Source organism: Tachypleus tridentatus, chromosome 1 (genome assembly GCF_004210375.1).
Source record: "Tachypleus tridentatus isolate NWPU-2018 chromosome 1, ASM421037v1, whole genome shotgun sequence".
NCBI classification, from domain to species: domain Eukaryota; kingdom Metazoa; phylum Arthropoda; class Merostomata; order Xiphosura; family Limulidae; genus Tachypleus; species Tachypleus tridentatus.
The window spans coordinates 184,364,878-184,379,560 of NC_134825.1; the positions used below are offsets into that span (position 1 = coordinate 184,364,878).

General features: G+C 34.2%; 1 protein-coding gene across 1 annotated transcript in view; it reads right to left on the reverse strand.

Moving 5' to 3' along the window:
* LOC143233845 (uncharacterized) overlaps positions 1-12,449 on the reverse strand; it is a 78,856-nt gene extending 66,407 nt beyond the window's left edge. Inside the window, exon 1 of the mRNA XM_076470622.1 lies at positions 12,308-12,449. Coding sequence (XP_076326737.1) covers positions 12,308-12,449 — 142 coding nt within the window. The remainder of the gene's footprint in view (positions 1-12,307) is intronic.
* Between the last annotated feature and the right edge of the window lie 2,234 nt (positions 12,450-14,683).

A 14,683-nucleotide genomic window follows, 5' to 3' on the forward strand; every position in this document is an offset into this window, starting at 1 on the left:
TAATGTGATAGTCAATCCCATTATTCATTGATAAAAGAGTAGAACAAGAGTTGGCAGTGGGTGGTGGTGACTAGCTGCCTTCCCTCTAGCCTTTCACTGTTAAATTAGTGATGGCTAGAGTAGACGGACCTCATGTAGTTTTGGATCAAATTCAAACCAAACTCAACCAATTATTTCTGTCATTATGATGGAACTTCTAGTTACATTTAATATAACATTTTATATTTCTATAGAGTTTTTTAATATCATATAGTGCTGTAAATACATGTGGTTAATTATACGGTTAATACTGATACGAGTACAAGTCAAGTACAACCTGACAATGATACAAATGTATTATCAAGACGGCTGGTATGGATATTAAAACTTTTAATTAAAATAAATTTTAAAACAATGTTTCAACCTTTTTAGGTCACTTCAGGTTAACACAAAGAGTTTGCAACTGACCATTGCTGGGCATGTCTCAGGAACAATAGTAAGGCATGACTTCTATTTTGGAGAAAGATGCAGAAAAATGGAAACCAGATTCAAATAACACAAAAAAAAACACCTTTGTAACTTTTTAAAGACTGCATATCATATAAGCACAACATAATCATAGAAAACACCTATATACTAAGTAGGGAAACAAATATAAACAAATGCAAAATCAAAGAAGTCCTACTTATACAGCAACTAAAAACCAAATTAAACCAATATAAAGGAACACCTTTATACCTATACTAATTAATAACCTAACATTTAAGTGCAACGCCCCCTAGAATCCTGTACCTGTTTACACTCTCATTCCCAGAGACAGACCTGACAATGGTCAGTTGCAAACTTTGTTAACCTGAAGATGACCCAAGAAGGTCAAAATGTTGTTATGTACTTTATTTTAATTAAAGTTTTAATATCCATACCAGCCATCTTGAGAATATGTTTATACTTCAAGTGGGTTTCTCATCACCAAGAACGACTATGATACAAGTTACACCTAAGGTAAAATGTTTGAGACACCTTAGTTCAAGTGGGTTTCTTATCACCAAGAATGACTATGATACAAGTTATGAGACACCTCGGTTCTGTTAATTGAAGGTTTGAATTCTTTGAGTGGTTCTTTTTTGTTTTTGAATTTTGCACAAAGCTACACGCAGACTATCTGTGCAAGCTGTCCCTAATTTTGCAGTGTAAGACTAGAGGGAAGGCAGTTAGTTATCACCACTAACTGCCAACTTTGGGCTACTCTTTACCAACAAATAGTAGATTGACTATCACATTATAACGCCCCACAGCTGAAAAGGGAAGCATTTTTTGGTGCGACAGGAATTCAAACCCGCGACCCTCAGATTACGAGTCAAACTCCTTAAATCACCTGGCCATACCAGGCCCTGTTGTGAGAAAGAAACCACAATATGTTCAAATACTAAAATGTAACAATAAAGTTCGTTTTTCATCTTTTATCAACAAACTTTATCTCTAGTAACTCAGAAATATTAAATTAAATAATTGTACAAATCTTTCAGAAAACGAAAACTTAAAAATAATCTTTGCATAATTCTAATATAAGAGATTAATGTAGTTTGTAATATTTCAATGAATAACCTTCATACATTTACAGATGTGTACACAAAAAAATACAAACAGTCAAAAATATGTAAATATACAAGCTATAAAAGTTTATAGTTTATAAAGATTAGTTGTCAATAAATTAATAAAGCATGACACTAAAGTAATACCATTACATTTAGAATGTCAGAAAAAACACATTGGTTCAAAAAGTCTTGATACAAAATTATAAAACCCAAAGACACTTTTAATGTAGATCTTTGGGCTATAGGGTTTTTTATCATTTTGTAATGTCATCACAAAAATTTTGTTGCCATTTCAATGCCACATATATATAAGAACAGTACCAGCCAAACACCTTTCCCATCTAATTTTTCATTCAGATACGTTTAACTGGTCTGTCGTTTGTTTTATTCAAAAGGTACAATTTATCTCATCAGTTTTGTGTCAGTTGTATTAGGCCTAATACAGCTGTAAGTGTTTTTATTATCTATATTAATAAGTTATTTTTAATTTTGTCAGATTTCAGTTATGCATTATTGCTAATATTACATCTTTATGTGATTTATCATTTATGTCCTACTACCGTTTTTTGAAATCATACTTATATATATATATATATTTTTGTATATATACTTTAGATGGAAACCTGGTGTTACAAATATGAACTATGAATATGATTGATTCACACAGACTGCAAGAGCACGAGGAATTTATGAAATAACTAAAGTATAAACAGAAGTAATGACAGCACAACAAATAATAAACCACAAGTCATCACTGGTCACATCAGTTGGGTTATTGTAGTTTGTTTAACTACACAATAATTTCTGTATTCTGTATCATTTCCCACTAATACTTTGACTCAAAAGCAATTCACTGCAGAATGGTTGAAAAATGGTTTCCTACCTTTCACACACTTCTTAAACAGTTCACTATAAATATCCTGTGATTTGGTTGATGACCAGGTTCCCTACCTTTCACACACTTCATAATTAATTCACTATAAATATCCTGTGATTTGGTTGATAACCAAGTTCGCAACCTTTCACCACTTCATAATCAGTGCACAATAAATATCCTGTGATATGGTTCACAACAAAGTTCCCTACTTTTCACACACTTCTTAAACAGTTCACTATAAATATCCTGTGATTTGGTTGATGACCAGGTTCCTTACCTTTCACACACTTCATAATTAATTCACTATAAATATCCTGTGATTTGGTCGATAACCAAGATCCCAACCTTTCACACACTTCATAATTAGTGCACAATAAATATGCTCTGATATGGTTGACAACAAAGTTCCCTACCTTCACACACTTCATAATTAGTGCATAATAAATATTCTGTGATATGGTTGATAACCAGATTTCCTATTTTTCACAGGTTATCACTAATTTGATAACCAGATTCCCTACCTTTCACATATTTCATAATTAGTGCACAAGATATATCCTGTGATATGGTTGATAATCAGGTTCCCTACCTTTCACACACTTCATAATTAGTGCACAATAACTATCCTGTAATATGGTCGATAGCAAAGTTCCCTACCTTCACACATTTCATAATTAGTGCACTGTAAATATCCTGTGATATGATTGATAACCAGATTCCCTACCTTTCACACACTTTGTAATTAGTTCACTATAAATATCCTATGATATTACTGATAACCAGGTTCCCTATTTTCACACACTTCATAATCAGTTCACTATAAATATCCTGTGATTTGGTTGATGACCAGGTTCCCTACCTTTCACACACTTCATAATTAGTGCACAATAAATATCCTGTGATATGGTTGATAACCATGTTACCTACCTTTCACACATTTGATAATTAGTTCACAATAAATATCCTGTGATATTACTGATAACCAGGTTCCCTACCTTCTCACACTTCATAATTAGTTCACTATAAATATCCTGTGATATGGTTGATAACCAGATTCCCTACCTTTCACACATTTCATAATTAGTGCCCAATAAATATCCTGTGATATGATTGATAACCAGATTCCCTATTTTTCACATACTTCATAATTAGTTTGCTATAAATATCCTGTGATATGGTTGATAACCAGGTTCCCTACCTTTCACACACTTTGTAATTAGTTCATTGTAAATATCCTGTGATATTACAGATAACCAGATTCCCTACCTTTCACACACTTTGTAATTAGTTCACTATAAATATCCTGTGATATGACTGATAACCAGATTCCCTATTTTCACACACTTCATAATTAGTTCACTATAAATATCTTGTGATGTGGTTGATAACCAGATTCCCTACCTTTCACACATTTCATAATTAATGCCCAAAAATATCCTGTAATATGGTTGATAACCAGATTCCCTATTTTTCACACACTTCATTATTAGTTCACAATAAATATCCTGTGATGTGGTTGATAACCAGGTTCCCTACTTTCACATACTTCATAATTAGTTTGCTATAAATATCCTGTGATATGGTTGATAACCAGGTTCCCTACCTTCACACATTTTATAATTAGTGCACAATAAATATCCTGTGATTTGGTTGATAACCAGATTCCCTACCTTTCACACATTTCATAATTAGTGCACAATAAATATCCTGTGATATGATTGATAACCAGATTCCCTATTTTCACACACTTCACAATTAGTTCACTATAAATATCTTGTGATGTGGTTGATAACCAGATTCCCTACCTTTCACACATTTCATAATTAATACACAAAAATATATCCTCTAATATGGTTCATAACCAGGATACCTACCTTTCACACATTTCATTATTAGTGCACAATAAATATCTTGTGATATGGTTGATAACCAGATTTCCTGTTTTCACAGGTTATCACTAATTTGATAACCAGATTCCTACCTTTCACATATTTCATAATTAGTGCACAAGATATATCCTGTGATATGGTTGATAATCAGGTTCCCTACCTTTCACACACTTCATACTTAGTGCACAATAAATATCCTGTAATATGGTTGATAACCAGTTCCCTACCTTCACACATTTCATAATTAGTTCACAATAAATATCCTGTGATATTACAGATAACCAGATTCCCTACCTTTCACACACTTTGTAATTAGTTCACTATAAATATCCTGTGATATTACTGATAACCAGGTTCCCTATTTTCACACACTTCATAATTAGTTCACTATAAATATCCTGTGATATGGTTGATAACCAGATTCCCTACCTTTCACACATTTCATAATTAGTGCCCAATAAATATCCTGTGATATGATTGATAACCAGATTCCCTATTTTTCACACACTTTATAATTAGTTCACTGTAAATATCCTATGATATGGTTGATAACCAGATTCACTACCTTCACACATTTCATAATTAATACACAAAAATATATCCTGTAATATGGTTGATAACCAGGATACCTACCTTTCACACACTTTCAGTATTAGTTCACAATAAATATCTTGTGATATGGTTGATAATCAGGTTCCCTACTTTCTACATATTTCATAACTAGTGCACAATACATATCCTGTGATATGGTTGATAACCAGATTCCTGTTTTTCACACACTTCATAATTAGTTCACTGTAAATATCCTGTGATATGGTTGATAACCAGATTCCCTATTTTCACACACTTCATAATTAGTTTACTGTAAATATCCTGTGATATGGTTGATAACCAGATTCCCTATTTTTCACACACTTCATAATTAGTTCACTGTAAATATCCTGTCATATGGTTAATAAACAAATTCCCTATTTTTCATACACTTCATAACTAGTTCACTGTAAATATCCTGTGATATGGTTGATAACCAGATTCCCTATTTTCACACACTTCATAATTAGTTCACTGTAAATATCCTGTGATGTGGTTGATAACCAGATTCCCTATTTTCACACATTTCATAATTAATACACAAAAATATATCCTCTGATATGGTTGATAACCAGGATACCTACCTTTCATGCATTTCATTATTAGTGCACAATAAATATCTTGTGATATGGTTGATAACCAGATTTCCTATTTTCACAGGTTATCACTATGATAACCAGATTCCCTACCTTTCACACACTTTGTAATTAGTTCACTATAAATATCCTGTGATATTACTTATAACCAGGTTCCCTATTTTCACACACTTCATAATTAGTTCACTATAAATATCCTGTGATATGGTTGATAACCAGGTTACCTACCTTTCACACATTTGATAATTAGTGCACAATAAATATCCTGTGATATTACTGATAACCAGGTTCCTTACCTTTCACGCATTTCATAATTAGTTCACTATAAATATCCTGTGATATTACTGATAACCAGATTCCCTACCTTTCACACATTTCATAATTAGTGCACAATAAATATCCTGTGATATGGTTGATAACCAGGTTACCTACCTTTCACACATTTGATAATTAGTGCACAATAAATATCCTGTGATATTACTGATAACCAGGTTCCTTACCTTTCACGCATTTCATAATTAGTTCACTATAAATATCCTGTGATATTACTGATAACCAGATTCCCTACCTTTCACACATTTCATAATTAGTGCACAATAAATATCCTGTGATATGGTTGATAACCAGGTTACCTACCTTTCACACATTTGATAATTAGTGCACAATAAATATCCTGTGATATTACTGATAACCAGGTTCCTTACCTTTCACGCATTTCATAATTAGTTCACTATAAATATCCTGTGATATTACTGATAACCAGATTCCCTACCTTTCACACATTTCATAATTAGTGCACAATAAATATCCTGTGATATGATTGATAACCAGATTCCCTATTTTTCACACACTTCATAATTAGTTTGCTATAAATATCCTGTGATATGGTTGATAACCAGGTTCCCTACCTTTCACACGTTTCATAATTAGTTCACTATAAATATCCTGTGATGTGGTTAATAATCAGGTTCCCTACCTTCACACACTTCATAATTAATTGACTATAAATACTCTGTGATATGGTTGATAACAATGTAAACAATGTACACAATTTACTATATTTCTATAACTACTTTGGATCAGTTGACCCTTTTAATTTGTCACGAGTTAATACCAACTACAGTCAGTTTCTCATTTTGATAGTTATCTTGCTGAAACTCTTACTAGTAGTTATTGGCAATAACATTTACAACTAAGAACAGTAAAAAATTGTAAAAACATGATGTTTATTTGTTTATTTATTCTCAGTCATGCCAACTGTTCTGTCTTACTGATAACATGATTCATAATGTCAATTATTTAAACATGTACATATATCATACTTACATTACTGAGCATCCACCAATGGTACAGTGGTCTGTCTGTGGACTTGTGATGCTAGAAACCAGGTTTCAATACTTATGATGGCCACAGCACAGATAGTCCATTGTTTTGCACTGTGCTTAACTCTAAACAACAAACAGTTGCTAGGCATGAACTGATTTGATCAGATAAAAGACAAACTTTACAATACAAGATATAAACTAAAATAAATAAAACATGAATATTTGAGTATCAAAAATATCAAAAAAACAAAAATTGCCAGATAATTCAGGTACAGTATTACTGTTCATATCTTTCATGTGTTCATGAAAATTCTATAAACATGAAACACAACCAATCCAGCATGCTCTGAAGGAGAAACATGTTAAAAACGTTAGCTGTGTTAAAGTGTGACAAAGAGATTCCTTGAAAAACAATAATGTGGGAACTCAGGCTACTTAAAGTGCAGAAAACTAAGAAATCAAACAGATATGATGCTCTGTGAATGTGAGTAATTTGGATGGGTTGTGTCACCCATCATCTCCAGCATCAGTGGTGAGAGTCTTGCTATCAGTTCTGATGTGAAAAGTACTTTTCATGAAACACATACAGCCCATGTTTGGCTCTAAAAGAAACACCCTCAGCATTCTGGAATGGTATGTTCAGATACCAGCTAAGGTAGGTGATAGTAATATGAAAGTTTGGGCTTGGTTGGCCTATCAGTTGTCCTCAAGTGGCCTAGCTTTAGAAATATTGGTGATGACTAACTGCACCAGATGCCCATTTGTGTATTACTGAGAACTAGTCTTACAGAATAAAACCAATGATTTAGGTAAAATGTCACAACACACAACGTATGGACAATTACTACTGGCGCACATATCTTCTACATCAGATAGTAACGTATGGACAATTACTACTGGCGCACATATCTTCTACATCAGATAGTTTTGACAGATCAAGCACATCTCACAGTTCATTAGACTAAAACTGAATTTTACAGGAACCACACAACTTAATTACATGTACATTCTCTACAAGATGCTCTTTAACTTATGAACAGCTCCAAAGTTCTCTAACATTACTTCAAGAACGTTCTAAAAATTAAATAATTACCACCAGGTTTGCTATATGCATTACTGATAAAGTACTTAGATAATCTATGGCTTTGATAAACTGATTTTACATGACAGATGCTAGGACACAAAAATATAAATTTATTAGAAACTGTATTTGGATGATGTACGCGAGAGTCAGAATACTATGGTGAACGTTCTTATGTTTTAGGTTTACAAATAACATATATACTCATATAGCATACGTTCTTTTAAATCCACGCACGTGATTACACTACATCAGATTGTCACACCCTGGATTATAAATATCATCGTATGTATATACATGTGATATGTGTACATTCACTCCTATCCTATATAATAGCACTAGAATGGAAGATAAAAGTACAACTTAAATAATGTTTAGATACCTGTTAAATTGGAAATGTTGAATTATGAAATATGTACTACTTTATCTATTGTATACACTCATCTCGTCAAAAATGTTTATTGTCTTAACATTTCATTGTTACCACTTTATCGGTGACAGGTGGACACCCTAACATACGAGCATTATTTATTAAACTGCCGAGTATACTGTGACTACTATAATAACATAAATAGCAAAATTATTGCAAACTTATTTAGTTTTCTGTTTTAAAATCATGTAATAGCTTTACTAGCACCAACATCTGAATGTTTATTAGATTATGTCCTATCACCCTGTTATTAATAAAATCGTTCGTTTTTTAAACATAAAGCTACAATAGAATTATTAATGACGAGAAACCCACTTGAAATAAGAATATGTTTCAGAACGTCTGGTGTGGCATTAACACTTCTACTAATAAAGCAGAGTTAACAAACTCTTCAGGTTAACAAACAGATATACAATACAATAGAATACCCCTGCTATGTCCACCATAAGTACTGTATACAATACAATAGAATACCTCTGCTATGTCCACCATAAGTACTGTATACAATACAATAGAATACCTCTGCTATGTCCACCATAAGTACTGTATACAATACAATAGAATACCTCTGCTATGTCCACCATAAGTACTGTATACAATACAATAGAATACCTCTGCTATGTCCACCATAAGTACTGTATACAATACAATAGAATACCTCTGCTATGTCCACCATAAGTACTGTATACAATACAATAGAATACCTCTGCTATGTCCACCATAAGTACTGTATACAATACAATAGAATACCCCTGCTATGTCCACCATAAGTACTGTATACAATACAATAGAATACCTCTGCTATATCCACCATAAGTACTGTATACAATACAATAGAATACCTCTGCTATGTCCACCATAAGTAATGTATACAATACAATAGAATACCTCTGCTATGTCCACCTTAAGTACTGTATACAATACAATAGAATACCCTGCCATGTCCACCATAAGTACTGTATACAATACAATAGAATACCTCTGTTATGTCCACCTTAAGTACTGACACCGTTTATAGTATTATAAGCCTCCAGATTTACCGTTCAGCGTTGGTAATAAGTTAAAATATTTAACATCATGCGTACTTCCATATAAAAATTCCATTTTAAAGATAATTTGCCCAAAACTAAAAAAAATCTACCTCCGATACTAAATAAATAATTTTAACCCCCTTAAACGTAATGGGCCTGGGAGGGCAAGCATGTTCAGCGCGACCGGGATTGCGAACCCGCGACCCTCAGATTAGGAGTCGCACGCCTTCACACGCTTGGCCATAGCCCTCGAGTAGCTTTGTGTGAAATTCAAAAACAAACAAACATTAAACGTTATGATCGATTAAAATCCATTTTTACGGAGCTTCCTATCGTTTCTTTCAGATATGGTTCCCCGCCAGTACAGCGATAAGTCTAGGGATTTACAACGCTAAAATCAGGGGTTCGATTCTCCTCGGTGGGCTCAGCAGATAGTCTGATGTAGCTTTGCTATAAGTAAACACACAGGCTTTCAGAAATAATAAAACTTTGCATTTACACTTAATTCACGCTAAAGTAAAATATAAACAGACACCAGGTGGAAGTCAACCTTGCATTCCAATCGATGTCAAACCTGTAAGTTCATGCTGAAAGCTGATAAATGTTCCGATAACGACAACCAAAAGTAGTTCAAAACCACTAATTCCATAAACTACTCTACAAAAATGTTATCTACTTAATTCAATGTCGAAAATGCAATTTTCAATTCGTAGGTCAAACCAAAACAACTATACGGGAACGTTTTAACAATCATAAATCAACAATAAACACAAACAACGAACTTCCGGTCGCATAACACGAGGCATAACATGCCTCGACACTGTCTTGAAGACAGTAAAGTTAAAGGTATAGAGACAAATTTTACATTTAATAGAAACAGGGAAATTAAAGAACTAACTTTTCATTATTAGTATTATTTTTTGTTAAATATCTTAACATTGGTTTGATTTCCTGCATATTATTATTTTCTCTGTTTCTCAACGCCTTTTGCCGTTACTTAATTTTATTTCTGTTGTTTATTTTGATTTTATATTTATAGCAAGTAGTTAACGAATATTATGGCACAAAAGTAACCCTGACACAACTCTAGGTTACGATTGGCTAGTTCTCAAATCTAACTCATATTGAACATCCGGTTTACGTGACATCGACGTATTTCATCACACACAATTAAACATAACCCTTTATTGTCTTGAAGAAGAATACTCAACTATTCGAAAGAGCTCAAGCTTTGGGTCTCCTTTTGAAAATATTATAAAATAAAATATCCATGATAACTTCAATATAAATTACATATAAATCAACAGTCTTCTTTGTTGAGACCAGCTTACTTTAGAACTTGTAGTTAACAGTTTTAGATGTTCTGTGTCACAAATTATCATAACAAAATATTTTCCTTTCTCTTTCAGGTGGTTAAGGCACTTGACTCGTAATACGAGGGTCACGGGTTCAAATCCCCGTCACATCAAACATGCTCGTCCTCTCAGCCGTTGGGGCGTTATAATGTTAGAGTCAATCTCACTATTCGTTGGTAAAAGAGTAGCCCAAGAGTTGGCGGTGTATGGTGATGACTAGCTGCCTCCCTCTAGTCTTACACTGCTTAATTATGAACGACTAGCGCAGATAGCCCTCGTGTAGCTTTGCGCGAAATTAAAAAACAAATACTGAAGGTTACTCAGTAACAAGAAATAATAATAAGTAAACGGTTTAAATATGAATAAATAATATTGTGTTATTAATCCTCGCCCTAGCCATAGATTAATCGTATCAAATTGATAGAAATTATACCTGATAGTTATGACCTCTTAAACAAATAAGATTAACTGCTATATTTACAAGACCATTGGCATTGAGTGTTTGCAGATGTAAGGTACCATATCACGGCTCGAACCCTGCTTCTAGTGAAATAACAACATGATTATTTTTTGCTTTTTTCTGGGTTTGTATCTGGCCTAATCAAGTAGCTGATGTGAAGTAGATAATAAATGAAATGAAACAGTGGATTTCAACACGTGTAGTGGGTACAGTACAGATAGTCCTTTGTAGGTAACAACAAACAAACAAAGTGTTTGTCTAGTGGCAGGATAACTGAATTTAACAACAAACAAACAAAGTGTTTGTCTCGTGGCAGGATAACTGAATTTAACAGCAAACAAACAAAGTGTTTGTCTCGTAGCAGGATAACTGAATTCAATCCTTACTCTTCTAAACGGTCCTGTGGCCCAAAGTTCGGAGAACATTTTTGTGATCATAAATCCTCGAATCCAATTGGCAGATGGGGCACGATAAATACCAGTCGAACAGTTATATCACTTTGATTGAGCATACAACTGCACAGTAAGCTATACTACATGACCACAAGTATGTAGACACCCGACCATCACACCCATATGTGCTTGTTGAATGTCTCATGCCGAAACCATGGGAATTATATATGAAATTGGTCCCACCTTTACTACTATAAGAACCTGCACTCTTCTGGGAAGGTTTTTCTCTAAATTTTGGAACATGATTGAGGGGGTTCGCTCCTATTCAGCCACAAGAGCATTAGTGAGGTCGGACACTGATGTCGGGCGAGAAGGCCTGGCTCGCAGACGGCGTTCCAATTCATCCCAAAAGTGTTCGATGGGGTTGAGGTCAGGGCTCTGTGCAGGCCAGTCAAGTTCTTCCACACCAACCTTGGCAAACCATGTCTTTATAGGCCTCGCTTTCTACAAATAAGAATTGTTATGCTGAAACAAAAAAGGGCCTTCCCCAAACTGTTCCCACAAAGTTGGAAGCACATGATTCTCTAGAATGTCATTGTATGCTGTAGCATTAAGATTTTCCTTCACTGGAACTAAAAAGCTAAGCCTAAACCATGAAAAATAGCCCCCCTACCATTATTCCTCCTCCACGCAACTTTACAGTTACCTGCATTCGGGCAGGTAGCGTTCTCCTGGCGTCCACCAAACTGCCAGAAAGTGAAGTGTAACTCATCACCCAGAGAACACGTTTCTATTGCTCCAGAGTCCATGATTGTGGGCTTTACACCGCTCCATTTCACACTTGGCATTGTGCATGATCTTAGGCTTATGTGCTGCTGCTTGGCCATAGAAATCCATTTCATGAAGCTCCCGACCAACAGTTCTTGTGCTGACGTTGTTTCCAGAGGCAGTTTGGAACTCCTTCGTGAGTGTTGCAACGGTGGACAGACGATTTTACGCGCTTAAGCACTCGGAGGTCCCCTTCTGTAAGATTATATGGCCTACCGCTTCGTGGCTGAGCTGTTGCTGCTTCTAGACATTTTCACTTCACAATAACAGCACTTACAGTTGACCAGAGCAGAAATTTGACGAACTGACTTGTTGGAAATGTGCCATCCGATGACAGTGCCACGTTGAAAGTCACTGAGCTCTTCAGTACGACCCATTCTAATGCCATTGTTTGTCTACAGAGATGGTATGGTTGTATGCTTTATTTTATGCGCCTGTTAGCAATGGATGTGGCTGAAATAGCCGAACCCACTAATGAGAAGGGATGTCCACCTAATTTTGGCTATGTAATGAATCTGTACTATGTCCACTGCACGGATTAAACCATATTGTTTAGTGTAATAAATCTTTAATCGCATCAATGAGCCACCAGAGTTTAATAATAACGAGAGTATAAAACTTATTAAAGTTTTCGTTAAGCTACGTGACACTCGTATTTCAAGAAATTATTAAATATATTAATAATAACGGGAGTATAAAACTTATTAAAGTTTTCGTTAAGCTACGTGACACTCGTATTTCAAGAAATTATTAAATATATTAATAATAACGGGAGTATAAAACTTATTAAAGTTTTCGTTAAGCTACGTGACACTCGTATTTCAAGAAATTATTAAATATATTAATAATAACGGAGTATAAAACTTATTAAAGTTTTCGTTAAGCTACGTGACACTCGTATTTCAAGAAATTATTAAATATATTAATAATAACGGGAGTATAAAACTTATTAAAGTTTTCGTTAAGCTACATGACACTCGTATTTCAAGAAATTATTAAATATATTCATACAATATTTCGTTGACACGAGATGGTGGTGGCAAAACATTTATCTAAATTTGTGTTTATTTATTTGAATAATAATGAACTTTAATATAAGAAACTGAAATTAAAACTAGTTAACTCTTTTCTACAATTCTTTATTTGAGAATTAAGTTCATAACATCCAGGAATGTTTCCTAATTAGCATATTTGGAAGATTTGAAATGTGATGGCCATTAAATTAGAAGTTTTTCTTATTTTTTAAAATTTTAGAGATTTTTATGATATATTCTTTATACAATTTTTCTTTGTATTAATTTAAGAAAGATTACGTATATATACGAAAACCAGTTGGTAACGCTCCGACCATATCGCTTAGAAACAAAACTATATGTTTATTAGATTCAAATTTACAGAAGCAAAACTATCTTTCAATGAGTAGATCACGCCTACTTACAAGAACAAAACCATTTTAACCGTATAGTGTACATCAGCTTACAGGGGCAAAAATTATTTTAACTGTATAAGTTACATCAGCTTTGTGAAGTTATAACGTCTTCAACTCACCACAGAGCCACCTGAATAAGAGAACAATCATAAGACGAATAAATCACGTATATTTCCATAGTTTCTGTTGGCATATTATAAGACAAAATTGGTGTGATAATGTTATGTTGTACTATTACCGCCTACGGCTGTTTGTTAAAACAACGGATAATTCGTCTAATTTATATAAAAATCAGTTTGTGTGTGTGACGTTCATATTATGAGTTAATTTGAATTTCAGTAGCACCATCCTTACTAAAAGTTATTTTCATTTTCTCAGTGTGAATGTTTTTTTATTTTATTATAAAAAAGGGAGAGTTTGTAAACAAAAAGGGTGTTTGTAAAACACCAATCCAATATGGCCCGGCATGGCCTAGCGCGTAAGGCGTGCGACTCGTAATCCGAGGGTCGCGGGTTCGCGCCCGCATCGCGCTAAACATGCTCGCCCTCCCAGCCGTGGGGGCGTTATAATGTGACGGTCAATCCCACTATTCGTTGGTAAAAGAGTAGCCCAAGAGTTGGCGGTGGGTGGTGATGACTAGCTGCCTTCCCTCTAGTCTTACACTGCTAAATTAGGGACGGCTAGCACAGATAGCCCTCGAGTAGCTTTGTGCGAAATTCCAAAACAAACCAATCCAATATTTTGTACGAGTCTGACGAACCACAAACTTTACACGATTTAAATTTTGTCTCGTTTATTTCTCAGTGTAAACATTTATCTTCCTTA